Genomic DNA, 14,309 nt, shown 5'->3' with positions numbered 1-14,309 from the left:
TTCATTGCTGCCCAGGGCGCCCCCCCCAGCGCCCTGCACCCTCAGTGACCGTTGGTGTGAAGTGTGCTGAGAGCAATGGCGCACAGCTGCAGTGCTGTGCGCTACCTCATGAAGACTGAGAAGTCTTCAGCCGCCGATTTCTGGACCTCTTCTCTCTTCGGCATCTGCAAGGGGGTCGGCGGCGCGGCTCCGGTGACCCATCCAGGCTGTACCTGTGATCGTCCCTCTGGGGCTAGTGTCCAGTAGCCTAAGAAGCCAATCCATCCTGCACGCAGGTGAGTTCACTTCTTCTCCCCTAAGTCCCTCGTAGCAGTGAGCCTGTTGCCAGCAGGACTCACTGAAAATAAAAAACCTAACAAAACTTTTACTCTAAGCAGCTCTTTAGGAGAGCCACCTAGATTGCACCCTTCTCGGCCGGGCACAAAAACCTAACTGAGGCTTGGAGGAGGGTCATAGGGGGAGGAGCCAGTGCACACCACCTGATCCTAAAGCTTTTACTTTTGTGCCCTGTCTCCTGCGGAGCCGCTATTCCCCATGGTCCTGACGGAGTCCCCAGCATCCACTTAGGACGTCAGAGAAAGCCTCCAAACTTGGTGGGGAGACTAATTAGAACATGGGAAGCAAGGCTCTGCGGAAAACTTTTTAGTGCAAAAAGTTGACGATAGCAGGATTATCAAATGAGTAACAAAACTAACCTGTAATGAACAATTACCTTTATTGTGTTACACAAGTAATGATGAACATTAGTTTTCACATTGTACAGTACCATATTCTCCCTATTGGTGACTTCTTGCCCTGAACATATTTTCCACAGAATCCTGCTTCCCATGCCCTAATTAGTTTTCTTACGAAATTTGGTCACATTCTGGTTATTAGATCAAACTACAGGTGGTTCTGAATAGGGGAAGTTTAAGTACAGCCATACAATATATGGAAATTCTATAGTGTAGAAGTAAAATGTTCCCATGCTCTTAGGGGCTCATGTGTCAGTGAGTGGTAAAACTTGTTGTGTATGATAAATGGTGCTCCAGCCAATCAGCTCTCAACTGTTGTGTTTGAAAATTGACCATTGTGAGCTGATTGGCTGGAGCACCATTTATCATATGCAACAAGTTTTATCATTCACAATGAGTTTTATCACTCGTTGATAAATGGGCACATTAATGTCTAATATTTTTATTTAATTTTAATTTCCTTACAAATCTTTTCTTGTGTATTATATTTCTAACTAGGTTATATGTGTCCGTGACAATAACAAGGGAAAATTAATAATTGATGGGCTACGAGTGCTTGAAGACAGTCTTCCTGCCAGCGATGCTACATGGAGTGTGGATGCACCGCTTTATGTAGGAGGTGTGGCCCCTGAGAAAGCTGTCAAGAATGTTCAGGTAATAATCCAATAAAGGAAGACAGATAGCAATGTTATGAATTAATATGGTGTAAATGTCATATTTTCTGTGTTGTGTCACAATGCTATGCTTGCGCTATCAAACTCATGGCCCTCCAGCTGCTGTGACACTACAATTCCCAGCATGTTTTACCAGCAAATCCTGATATTATTTCATGTTTCTTTTTTCTTAGATCAGTTCAGTGCACAGTTTCAATGGCTGTCTTGGAGACCTGCAGCTCAATGGACACTCTGTAGCCTCACCATCCCAGACATTTAGCGTGACACCTTGTTTTGATGGCCCCATGGAATCTGGATCCTATATCTCATCAGAAGGAGGATATGTCATTCTAGGTAATGGTCTAATGAATGAAAACACTGTGTTGTACCGTAGCAGTGCTCTGTCTTGACTGTGTGGACAAAAGCATTTCTTTGACAGAAACATGTTAGTCAATACTGCAAGTAGTTGGCTGGAATGACATATGACACCTTCAAGGTCAGCGGTGCATGAAGACCAGCATGGAATTCAGTAAATAGCAGCAGCTTCTTCTATACAAGATTATCTTTCTTACAGTAAAGGTAGCGCATGTAAAATATAGTAAGTCTCATTTATGAACTACACATAATGAAGAACCGCATTATTACTCTTCTGTGTTAGCATGTTTGTATCACATTGGTGAAAGTGTATCTAAAAATGTGCTCCTATTCAAAAATACAAAAGAGATCCCATTAAAAGTGCAGGGAGGAGAGCTTATTTTTCCCAGATGTGCTAGAATATATTTTGAGGGGGAGAAAAAGGCTGTGTACCTTCCTACAAAGCATTGAGCTCCCCTTAATTTTCACCCCTTTATCTAATTTAAATTATTCAAATTGACAATCGAAATACCATTTGTATATGGGTGTAAAAGTAAATGCACTAAAGCACTTAATTTGCACTCAACAAGAAATTCCTCCATTGGGCAGTACAATGTTTTGTGTGCCCACAGATGTCTCCTCACTGGTCAATACACTTAAACAGTCAATTTGCTTGTTCGTAAAAGGGTCACAAAGCAACATACAGGTTTGCACTTTTGGAAATTAGTCTTTTAGGTACAAATATTGTTAAATGCCACTAAGTTGTGTTGTGAATACTATGGATAGTTATGTAGTACTTCTGTTTAACTTAGGGAATGTATTTTTACAATATATGGGCTTCAAGGGGCTCCGTTCCGCTCAGTCCCTCCCCCCCGCCGGGCATCTGCAACCCGGGATTCCGGTGTTGGTATTGTGACACATACCCTACCCATTCAGACGTGTATGCCATCATGAAGGTTTTATTATAAAATTTTTATCAAGAGAATGTGGTTTAAGTAAAGATTGCAGTTTTCATGAGAATTAAATACAAATGAGCTGATGTAGTTGTAGAGTGATGCCCCTTTCACACCAAAATTCTGGTAAACTGAACACTGTTTCAGCCATGTGTTACAGCTCTTCATACCCCTCTCACACTGCACCCTGGAGCTGGGGTTATTCCCAGGTTGACCACTTTCACACTGACCCCGTGTCTACCCTGCAAAACAGTGTAGTCATCACAAGTGGACGTCACAGGCTTATGAGTGTTCCTAATCCCCCCATTGGCTCAAATTAAGCATGATCCAGATCAAATAACCCAAGTAGTACCGTTCACACTGAAGCTGGCCCAGGTTGGACACGGGAATATCCTGGGTAGCGGATCAGTTATACACAACCCGAGTTGAGCCTTTCACACTGAGGCTGGACCCAGGTTGCCCTCGCTCTTCCCTGCAATAACCTGGGTTATCCACTCGGTGTAAAAGGGGTATGAGTACTCTGCCATTGGTGTAGCGCAGCCATTCCAAACTCGCATCCTGCCGGGTGCTACTTTTACGGGGATGTACGATAAATTGTCAAAGTACACTACTAATACCATTCTAATACGATAAAATCTGGTCAGAAGTGCTACCGTCAAGACACTTGCTCAGTAACCATTTGGGAATTGTAATCAATATAATGTTTGCACAGTTACACAGTGACATGCTGCTTCCATCATATCAATAATGGGCAGTGCTTTTTTGTAGAATGAGCGTGCTGAATTGTACCTCTGATCCAGCGCGCAATAGTCTGCTTAGAAGCAGGACACCCAATCTGGTTGGGCACATACAGGACAAATAGAGCCTCTGTTTTCCGTATCCAAGCTGTTCTTGCGACATAGATTCTCAAAGCCCTGACCACATCCAGAGACTTTAAAGCAGCGAAGGTGTCAGTAGCCACTGGCACCACAATAGGTTGGTTTATATGGAAAGAAGAAACCACCTTTGGAAGAAATTGCTGACAAGTTCTTAACTCAGCCCTATCTTCACGGAAAACCAAGAAAGGGCTCTTGTGTGACAAGGCCCCCAACTCAGACACCCGCCTTGCGGATGCCAGGGCCAACAGCATGACCACTTTCTAAGTGAGAAACTTCAACTCTATCTCCTGTAGAGGTTCAAACCAATCCGATTGAAGGAACTGCAACACCACGTTAAGATCCCATGGTGCCACATGAGGCACAAATGGAGGTTGGATGTGCAGAACCCCTTTCATGAATGTCTGAACTTCTGGAAGGGAGGCCAATTGTTTCTGAAAGAAAATGGACAAGGCCGAAATCTGGACCTTGATTGAACCCAATCGTAGGCCCGCATCCACACCCGCCTGGAGAAAATGGAGAAAACGTCCTAACTGAAACTCTTCCATTGGAGCCTTCTTGGTTTCACACCAAGATACATATTTTCTCCAAATACAGTGGTAATGTTTAGACATTACTCCCTTTCTGGCCTGAATAAGAGTGGGAATGACTTCTTTGGAATACCCTTTTGGGCTAGGATCCAGCGCTCAACAGCCATGCCGTCAAACGTGGAAAGAAAAATGGGAGAAAATATGGCCGGGATCCCGCTGTTTGAAGACCTGTTTTCCCTGGGCGTGCACCGCCCGCTGCAATGTATGGGGAGAGACAGGTGTTAGTCACTTAGTTGGCAATTTTGTTTAAATTGTCTGTTGAAACATATACGTAACTGATGTGAGTTGTAAAATATAACACATGTGGTAATTCAGTGAGGATAGGGCTTTTATGTTTAATACACATCTTGTATATAGTGTATTTTATACTGGTTCACAATAAACATTCATTTTAATTTTTGACCCTTTGGTTGTGAATTGATCCAGGATTACAGTGTCAGAAAGTGTTGAGCGCTTCTATTTTCTCCCATTTTTCTTTCCAGCTTTCCAGCATAGGAGTAACACACAACTCCTTATAGAGGCGCACGTACATTTGACACTGGCAATCCTATGTTTAAGACATTAGCTCTGTTTAAATTCATTTAAGATAATTGATAGACATAGGCGCAGCAAAAAATCTCCCTTTCCCTTTCTTATGCCGTCAAACGTAGCCGCGGTAAGTCTTCATACACGTACGGCCCCTGCTGCAGCAGGTCCTCGTGAAGAGGCCGAGGATCTTCTATGAGTAACTCCTGAAGATCTGGATACCAAGCCCTCCTTGGCCAGTCTGGGACAATGAGGATCGCTCGAACGCCAGTTCTTTTTATGAGCTTGAGAACTTTCGAATGAGTGGAAGTGGAGGGAAGACATATACCGACTGAAACACCCACTGGGTCACTCGTGCATCCACTGCTATTGCTTGAGGTTCTCTCGACCTGGAACAATATCTCTGAAGCTTCTTGTTGAGGAACTCCCCAAAGACCTGTCACCTCTGCGAAGACTTCTTGGTGGAGGCCCCATTCTCCTGGATGGAGATCGTGTCTGCTGAGGAAGTCTACTTCCCAGTTGTCTACTCCCGGAATGAAAATTGCAGACAGAGCTCTTGCATGTCTTTCTGCCCAGAGGAGGATCTTTGTCACCTCTGCCATTGCTGCTCTGCTTTTCATTCCGCCCTGACGGTTTATGTATGCGACTGCTGTTACATTGTCCAACTGGATCTGTACGGGTTGATCTTGAAGAAGATGGACCGCTTGTAGAAGGCCGTTGTAAATGGCTCTCAATTCCAGAACGTTTATGTGGAGACAAGCTTCTTGACTTGACCACCTTCCTTGGAAGCTTTCCCCCTGTGTGACTGCTCCCCAGCCTCGGAGACTTGCATCCCTGGTCACAACGATCCAGTCCTGAATCCCGAACCTGCGTCCCTCTAGGAGGTGAGAACTGTGTAGCCACCCCAGGAGTGAAATTTTGGATTTGGATGACAGGATTATCCTCTGATGCATGTGTAGATGGGATCCGGACCACTTGTCCAATAGGTCCCACTGGAATACTCTGGCATGGAATCGCCCAAACTGTATGGCCTCGTTGGCCGCAACCATCTTTCCCAACAACCGAATGCATTGATGAATCGACACTCTTGTTGGTTTCAGAATTTGTTTGACCATTCTCTGGATTTCCAGAGCCTTTTCTACTGGAAGAAATACCCTCTGTACTTCTGTGTCCAGTAACATCCCCAGAAAGGACAATCTTGTCGTCGGTTCTAATTGTGACTTTGGAAAATGTATGATCCAACCGTGATGTTGAAGTACTGTCAGGGAGAGTGCAATGTTCTGCACCAACCTTTCCCTGGACCTTGCCTTTATCAAGAGATCATCCAGGTAAGGAATTATATTGACTCCTTGCTGTCGTAGGAGGACCATCATCTCCGCCATCACCTTGGTGAACACCCTCGGTGCCGTGGAGAGTCCGAACGGCAACATCTGAAATTGGTAATGACAATCCTGTACTGCGAATATCAGATAAGCTTGATGTGGAGGATAAATGGGAACATGTAAGTAGGCATCTTTTATGTCCACTGACACCATGAATTCCCCCTCCTCCAGACTGGAAATCACTGCCCTCAGAGATTCCATCTTGAACTTGAACCTTTGCAGGTAGAGATTCAGATTTTTCAGATTCAGAATCGGTCTGACCGAGCCGTCCGGCTTCGGAACTACAAATAGGCTTGAATAAAACCCTTCTCCTTGCTGTAACAAGGGAGCCAGGACAATGACTTGATCCTGACACAATTTTTGTTTTGCTGCTGCAACCACTTCCCTGTCCGGGATAGAAGCTGGTAAGGCCGATTTGAAAAATCGGCATGGGGGAATGTCTTGAAACTCCAGTTTGTACCCTTGGGACACTATTTGTACGACCCACTGGTCCAGGCCAGATTGAACCCAGACGTGACTGAAGAGTTTCAGACGTGCCCCCACCTGAGCGGACTCCCGCAAGGGAGCCCCAGCGTCATGCTGAAGCTTTGGCAGGAACAGAGGTTGATTTCTGCTCCTGTGATCCTGGAGACACTGTGGACTTTTTTCCTTTTCCCCTTCCTCTACCCGCAAAGAAAGGGGAACCTTTACCCTTTTTGTATTTATTGGGCCGAAAGGACTGCATCTGAGAGTGATGTGTCTTTTTCGCCGGTGCAGGAGCATAAGGCAAGAATGTCGACTTACCTGCGGTAGCCGCAGAAACTAACGCATCCAGCCCATCTCCAAACAAGGCCTCACCTTTGTACGAGAGAGCCTCCATATTCCTTTTGGAATCTGCATCAGCATTCCATTGGCGAATCCACAACGCCCTCCGTGCTGAGATTGCCATGGTAGCGGCTTTTGATCCCAAGAGACCAATATCTTTCATGGCTTCTAGCATATACGCAGCAGCGTCTTTGATATGACCTAATGTTAGGAGTATCTCATCTCTATCTATTGTGTCAATGTCTGATGACAAGTTTTCTGACCACTTTTAAATAGCACTACTCACCCACGCACAGGCAATGGTAGGTCTGAGTAGTGTCCCATTGGCCACGTAAATAGATTTCAACGTAGTCTCCAACTTGCGGTCTGCCGGCTCCTTAAGTGAAGCCGTGCCAGGCGCAAGGAAAATCACCTTTTTTGTTAAACGTGACAGGGCACTGTCCAAAACGGGGGGTGACTCCCACCTTTTCCTGTCCTCTGCAGGGAAAGGATAAGCTACCTGAATTCTTTTGGGAATCTGGAATTTCTTTTCAAGATTTGCCCAGACACCCTCAAAGAGACTGTTCAGCTCATGAGAAGGAGGAAAAGTTACATTAATCTTCATTTCTTTCTAAAAGTAAGCCTTTTCATGTGGTAAAGGAGGGGGCTCTGTAACTTCTAACACCTCCTTTATAGCAATAATCATGTATTGTATGTTTTTTGCTAACTTTGTATCTATTCCCCTGGAATCACTAGTGTCGACACAGGAGTCAGAGTCCGTGTCGGTATCAGTTTGTACTACTTGTTCAAATTACCTTTTATGTGACCCAGAGGGGTCCCCTGTGGATGAAAAAGCAGAACTCTGAAAAATCACATCTTCGACAGATTTTCTCCAACTTTCTGCATGAGACTTTTCTCTTACTGATATGATTCACACTATCACATAATTCTTTCACCCATTCAGGCTTCTGGTGTGCCGGCAGCGCCACCACATTACAACTCTGTGTCCCTAAAATGGCTCCCTCAGGGGAAGAGCTCCCTACCTCAGACATGTCACACGCGTGTACAATCACACCACAGACACTCTGGGGCTTATAGGGGACAGACCCACATTAAAATCTGTCAGAAGGACAGAGAAGGGACTTGCCAGTTCACAACTCAGCGCCAATGTAAAGAATCGCTGTGTATCTAAGAGACCTTTAGCGCTTTATATATATGCCAATTTAAGCACCACTTATCACTCTGCCCCCCTTAATATACACCCTGATACTTGATTCAGACGTTGAGGAGGGCCAGCGTGTCTTCCCCTGCAGCTTGCCTGGAGAAAATGGCGCTGAGTAGCGCTGGCTGACTGAGGAGGAAGCCCCGCCCCCTGCAATGGCGTGCTTCCCCTCAGAAAACATGAGGTAATATTTATACTGGCGGGGGTGTAGGATTGTGCCACGCCCAATATGCTACCTTTTTGCCAGTCAGATTAGGTTTTCAAGCTGCCCAGGGCGCCCCCGCGCCCTGCACCCTGCTGTGCGCTGTGTATGGATAGCATGTCCGTGCAGCGTTCCCGCTCGCTGCACGGTACCTTGAGCCATCACAATGACCGGAGGTCCCTCTTGCAGATCTCCGGTAATAATACTCACGCGTCTTCTGACTTCTGACTCTGTTAGGGGGGTGACGGCGTGCTGTGGGAGTGAGCGCATAGCCGCAGCTAGTGTTCAGTACCCTTCAGGAGCTAATGGTGTCCTGTCAGCAAGAAGCAGAGCCATGAAACTATTTAGGAAGTTGGTTCCTACTTCTTCCCCCTAAGTCCCACGAAGCAGGGAGACTGTTGCCAGCAGTCTCCCTGAAAATAAAAAGCCTAACAAAGTCTTTTAGTGAAACTCAGTAGAGCTCCACTAGAGTGCGACCAGTCTGCCTGGGCACATTTTCTAAACTGAGGTCTGGAGGAGGGGCATAGAGGGAGGAGCCAATTCACATTCTGGAAAAGTCTTAAAGTGCCCATGGCTCCTGCAGAACCGTCTATACACCATGGTACTGAAGTGGACCCCAGCATCCTCTAGATCGTATGAGAAAGTAACATTTATAACTTATATACTATAAAATTATACAGAGCAGCTGATTGGTTGCAATGGGCAACTTCTCCACTGGATCACATCTCCACCCTTCTCACTGCCTAGTACATTTCCACCTTAAGCTCTCATGCTCCACAGGAGTAGGCACCAGTGATCCTCTCAGCTCCATGCCCCCCATCCTTTGCTCACTGGAAATGGGCTGTAGATCCGCTTGTCACCACTGTGTAAATCCCTTAGCTGAGACTGATGTTTTCTGTTCTGATGTCTCTGGGAATCTGGCCCCTCTACTTCTTCTCTTAATTGCTGGGTTTTCTTCATGCTAAGAGAATATGATATTCACAACTATGAATGTTGCATCATTATATACAGTCATTCCACATAAGGAGGGAGTAGAGACTGTAAAAGAATCATTACTGTCAGTGGATTTTGATGACCCACCTGTGGAATATACAGTATTGGAGAGTTGATATATGCGATTTTGGCGAATAGCATTTTCAATACGTTGATCTATATTTTGTGCAGAATGGTGGGATGGCGATGGGGGGTCAAATTTAGCGCCAGCTTATGCTAATTTATTTATGACAAAATATAAGTGCACATACTGTACATATACCCAAAATATGGTCCCAGCATTCTGCACTACTTACGTTGAGTAGCACCCCCACACCATGAGAACTGAACTATCGTTAATAATATTTTGGGATTCTCATAGAGATAATCTAATACCTACTGGTGCAGAAGTTTGGTCCCTCCACCGTATCCCCTTGATATCATCTACTTTCACTTTATAGATGATATTCTTATTTTGTGGGGTGACACCCAAGAAGCATTTTTACAAATGGTAATGAATTTGAATTTGAACATGTTGGATAGTCCAAATAGATGTACTAGTAATGTTCAGACCGACCAGATCCAATTTTTAAATGTGCAGATCTTTCATTCAGGTATTACCCTTAGTACAACACTGTATCATAAAAGTATGGACAGAAATACTATCTTGTTTACAACAACGTCACCACCCCAGGGAGCTAAAGTAGGGACTACCAGTCTCGCATTTTATTAGATCTTTGCAGAACAATACTAAGCCAGAGACTGCTGAAATACAATTGCAGGAAATGGCAAATATATTCTATAGAGAGGCTATACCTAACAGACTTTTAAGTGCAAGACACATATTTAAGAAAGAGACTTTAAAAAAAAAAAAATCCTTGAACAATAGACTGGTGGTCCAATACCAAGGTATCAGCTTTCTCCAGCGCCGTACAACAGAATCGGCCCATTGTGGGTTCAGATAAAGGATTACAAAATCGTCATAAATCACCAGTGACATCTCTTTGCAGAGGGACAAATCTTCAACAATTGTTAAGGCGACCAATGTTGAATTTTCAAAATGATACCGTGGCTTTGCCAGAAAAAGTCAGGTTGTTTCAGGTGCACTGGATGTACAACCTACAATGGGATACTGACTAGCAAGGACTTTGCACACCTGGGAAGGAAGATATGCATCCAGCATTGGTTATCATGCACCACAACATTTGTGATATATCTTTTATTATGTCCGTGCAGCTTATATTACACTGTAGTGTTTTCGAGACAGAATGGCGTATAACCACTCTTCATTAAGACAAGCAATTAAGAATGGACAAAGTGATAAGCCAGTAGCCCCTCATTTTGTGGAGAAAAGGCATCAAACCTCTATGCTAATTGATCATGTACCGTCCCCGGAAAGAGTTAATGATAGGGAGAGAAAATTTGCAAAAAGAAGCTAAGTAGACACTATTTCACCAAGGGGTCTGAATGAAAATAATAACTTTGTGTTTCTTATGAACAGTGGATTTATGACCTGATAGGTTTATTATATGCAGAAGGTCATTTTGATTGTTTTGTTTATTTTTTGTTTTTATGTACAGTATTGCACTTTACATTATTGGCAATGGGATGGTTTAATACCTATTGCTGCCATAAACCCATATCCTTAGCTTTATTTTTGAATATTGGTTAAGATGTTTGTTCAGTAGTTACATTGGTGGGTTAATTGTTAAAACAGCCCTTTGTCTACTTATACCATAGAGGAAACATTGACGGTGCAGAGCGCAGGAGCAAAAGTGCTGTGAATGTTATTGAATAGCCTAATGGAAAGCATAGATGGTTCAGTGCGCATGCACGATTAGCGCTGTGCTACATGTTGTCAAACAGTGGAGGGAGGTGGGCTGCCCATATTGCCTGTTAGGGATTTACGGTTTGGAGCTGTGCAGTGCATATATAGGGGCATGGATTGCACACCTTAATTTTAAACATAATGATAGGTGCTTCCACAAAAAGAAAAGAAATATGGGCCCCCCAACCATGACCAGGCGACCTCATCTGGTTAGTCCCTAACACTAATGTTAAAGTGCAGTGCATGCGCCCCCCCCCCCCCCCCTTCCCCCCTATCCCCTGCCAGCACAAGCCAAGGCATCACATTAGTAAGAGGTGTAATTGTTAACAAGTGTGACAGTAGTATATATATATATATATATATATATATATATATACACATACACACACAACTGCGGTGGCCATTATCTGTGAGGGGCACTACTGTTGTGGGAATTGTGTATAAGGGGCACTATTGTGGACATTGTGTATAAGGGGATCTACTATGTAGCATAAGGTATATAATGGGTACAACTGTGTAGTGTAACGTGAATAAGGGGCACTACTGAGTGATGCAACATGAATAAAGGGCACTACTGAGTGACTTAATGTGAATTAGAGGCACTGCTGTGTGTCGTATTGCGAATAAGGGGCACTACTATGTGGTATAATATGAATCAGGGGCACCACGTGTGGTGTAATTTGAAGAAGATTGTGTTACTGCATGTCATTATTTGAATTGGGGGTACTATTGTGTGACCATGACCTTTATTTGTGAGACCACTGTCCCTTTATAAAGTATGGGGATTAGGGCACAAGAATCTATAGTTTGAAGGGGTTACTGAAAACCTTAGCAGTAGCCCTGGCTCTACCTAATGGGAGGGGGGGCGGGGGGTAGGTGGCAGGGGAAATGAGTTCCACCACCTCTCCAGGACCACTAAGTTCTGTATGTATAAATCATACATACTCAGTGCTCACCTAATTAAATTCCAAACTGTATGTCATGTAAAATCAGGGATTGTTAGTTTCCAAAATATTGCAATAAACTGTCATAGCTCTATAGTACTTGTATTGTGCATCTTTAAGTTAAAGAATATATATAAAAAATTGTCATAGCTCACCAACCAATTCACAATATTCACCTTCTGGTGAGTCCCTACATTAACTCTCAGCAAATGTGAGCATTGCTCAGCATTATTTTGCTCACTTTGATGCACAGATTTTAAATACAACTATGGTGCTTCACTGGGTTTAAGAACTGTCTCACTGGCTTAAAGAGACAGAACCACACCAAAGCATATTAATTATTGAGCACCCGGGAAATGAGCTGACACAACTTGATTTACATATGGGAAATAGGGGTGCAAGAGACCACAAACATTTACATAAACAATTGGCCTCAATTCACAGCACTCAGCCATACCATTGCAATTAAAAAAAATCATACATACTCAGCACTCACCTAAATTCGAAACTGTACGTAAGGAATGTAGATACTGTAGGTGAGTGCTGAGTATGTGTGGTTTTTATTTTTATTTAAATGGTGTGGACACATACCACTTGCACCGCAGTAGGTTGAGTGCTGTGAATTGAAGCCAGTTGTATAATTAAAAAAGAATATATACTGTATATATATGTGTGTGTGTGTGTGTGTGTGTGTGTGTGTGTGTGTGTGTGTGTGTGTGTGTATATATATACATATATATATATACTTGTTTTTGCTGTATTAAGCTGGCCATACATCAGAAAGATATTGTTCCAACCAGCCAACTAGTTGGCAAATTGGAACGATAATCTGGCAGTGTGTGGGAGCAAACGATTATCAGCCGTTTGCTCCCACACGCTAAAAAACGGCCAAAAACGGTCTGTCCAACTAGTTGGGAAAATCAAACCTGTTTGATTTTCCCAACTAATCCTTCAGGTGTATGGGGAATTGAACGATAAGTAGGCGGACACTGGCCAGCAGTGCCCGCCTACTTCTTTTCCTTCACTGCCGGATGGTCTGATAGATCCCCGGTAGCGGCAGAACTGTGGAGCTGGAGCCGGGCCGCGATGAGTTCAGGGGCAGCTGCGGCAGTCCATCACTGCTGCCCGGCTGCCCCTAATATCACCATGCACCCTCCCCCGCATTGACACCGGCGCAGCGTGATCTGATCACAATGCACCCCTCCCTCCATAACCTGCGATCATCATGAAAGCTCCCCATGGCAGAACCCCTGTGGCGGCAGCAGTAATGCGGGACCCTCGGCGGCGGTAATACGGGAGTCACCACAAGATCAGTGACAGCGCGGATGCGGGTGACACAGGTGCAGAGAGAGGTCCCCGTACACTGCAGCAGGCTACCGCTGCCTCCTCTCCCTGCTGTACAGCTCAGGTGACAGTGGTGACCAGCAGGCTCAAAGAAGCGGCTCCAGCATGGCGGGCCAGGTGTGATGCGGGAGACAGCTGCCACCTGCTCTCTCACCTGGGGCAATGATAGCAGGGTGCATACGCGCACGCAGGGGGGTTTCCGAGTACCTGGAAACCCCCCCTGCCCGCCATTACCTCAGCTTTTTTTTTCTACTAGATGTAAGAACGGAGGCTGCAGGCTGTCTGCAACGCCGCAGCCGTAGCCTCCTTATATTCAAACTTAAAAGATATATATTGATTAAATGTAGGCGAGCTGCAGCGCACAGCTCACCTTAGGCAGCCGCAGCTCCCATGGGGCTTTGACAGAGAGCGCCTGGTGAGGCGCTGACTCCGGCAGCAGGTCAGGTGTATGTCTGTCTTGCATGCCGGGGGGATGGCGGGTGGTGCCGGCGGGCGGCCGTGTGTGGGGACCCGGCTGAGAACTCACTTCGCCTTCTCTCTGATGTCCCGATAGCAACAGCAGCAGATGTGTGACTGATTGATATGTGTGTGTGTGTATTCAGAGGGGAGAAGGGGGGGAGCATCTATAATAAATGGGTTGTATATACATGCACAGTGTATATATACCATATATATATATATATATATATATATATACACACACACAGGTGTATATATACACACACACTGCACTATGTATAAACTGTGTATATATATATATATGTAAATATATATATATATATATTTTATTTTATTTTTTGTTCCACTGTGTATGGCTATATAACCCATGTACTAGAGAGATACAGGATAAGAGATGATGAGAGACGGGATGAGGGATATGTACACTGGATGATCATCCGGCTACAAGGGACCCACTGCAAGCTCCAGTCACATGGAGCTCCTCCTCAC

The 14,309-nt window shown here is 44.6% G+C and overlaps 1 protein-coding gene and 1 long non-coding RNA gene across 2 annotated transcripts in view; one reads left to right on the top strand and one right to left on the bottom strand.

The window, feature by feature from the left end:
• LOC134909844 (uncharacterized) overlaps window positions 1–14,309 on the bottom strand; it is a 210,520-nt gene that overhangs the window by 55,465 nt on the left and 140,746 nt on the right. The gene's annotated exons all lie outside the window — the stretch shown is intronic.
• LAMA4 (laminin subunit alpha 4) overlaps window positions 1–14,309 on the top strand; it is a 222,287-nt gene that overhangs the window by 193,966 nt on the left and 14,012 nt on the right. Inside the window, exons 35-36 of the mRNA XM_063917152.1 lie at window positions 1,233–1,388; window positions 1,582–1,741. Coding sequence (XP_063773222.1) covers window positions 1,233–1,388; window positions 1,582–1,741 — 316 coding nt within the window. The remainder of the gene's footprint in view (window positions 1–1,232; window positions 1,389–1,581; window positions 1,742–14,309) is intronic.

This window comes from Pseudophryne corroboree, chromosome 4 (assembly GCF_028390025.1).
Source record: "Pseudophryne corroboree isolate aPseCor3 chromosome 4, aPseCor3.hap2, whole genome shotgun sequence".
NCBI lineage: Eukaryota > Metazoa > Chordata > Amphibia > Anura > Myobatrachidae > Pseudophryne > Pseudophryne corroboree.
The sequence above is the reverse complement of the archived record's forward strand: the minus strand, read 5'-3'. Positions and strand labels throughout refer to the sequence as shown.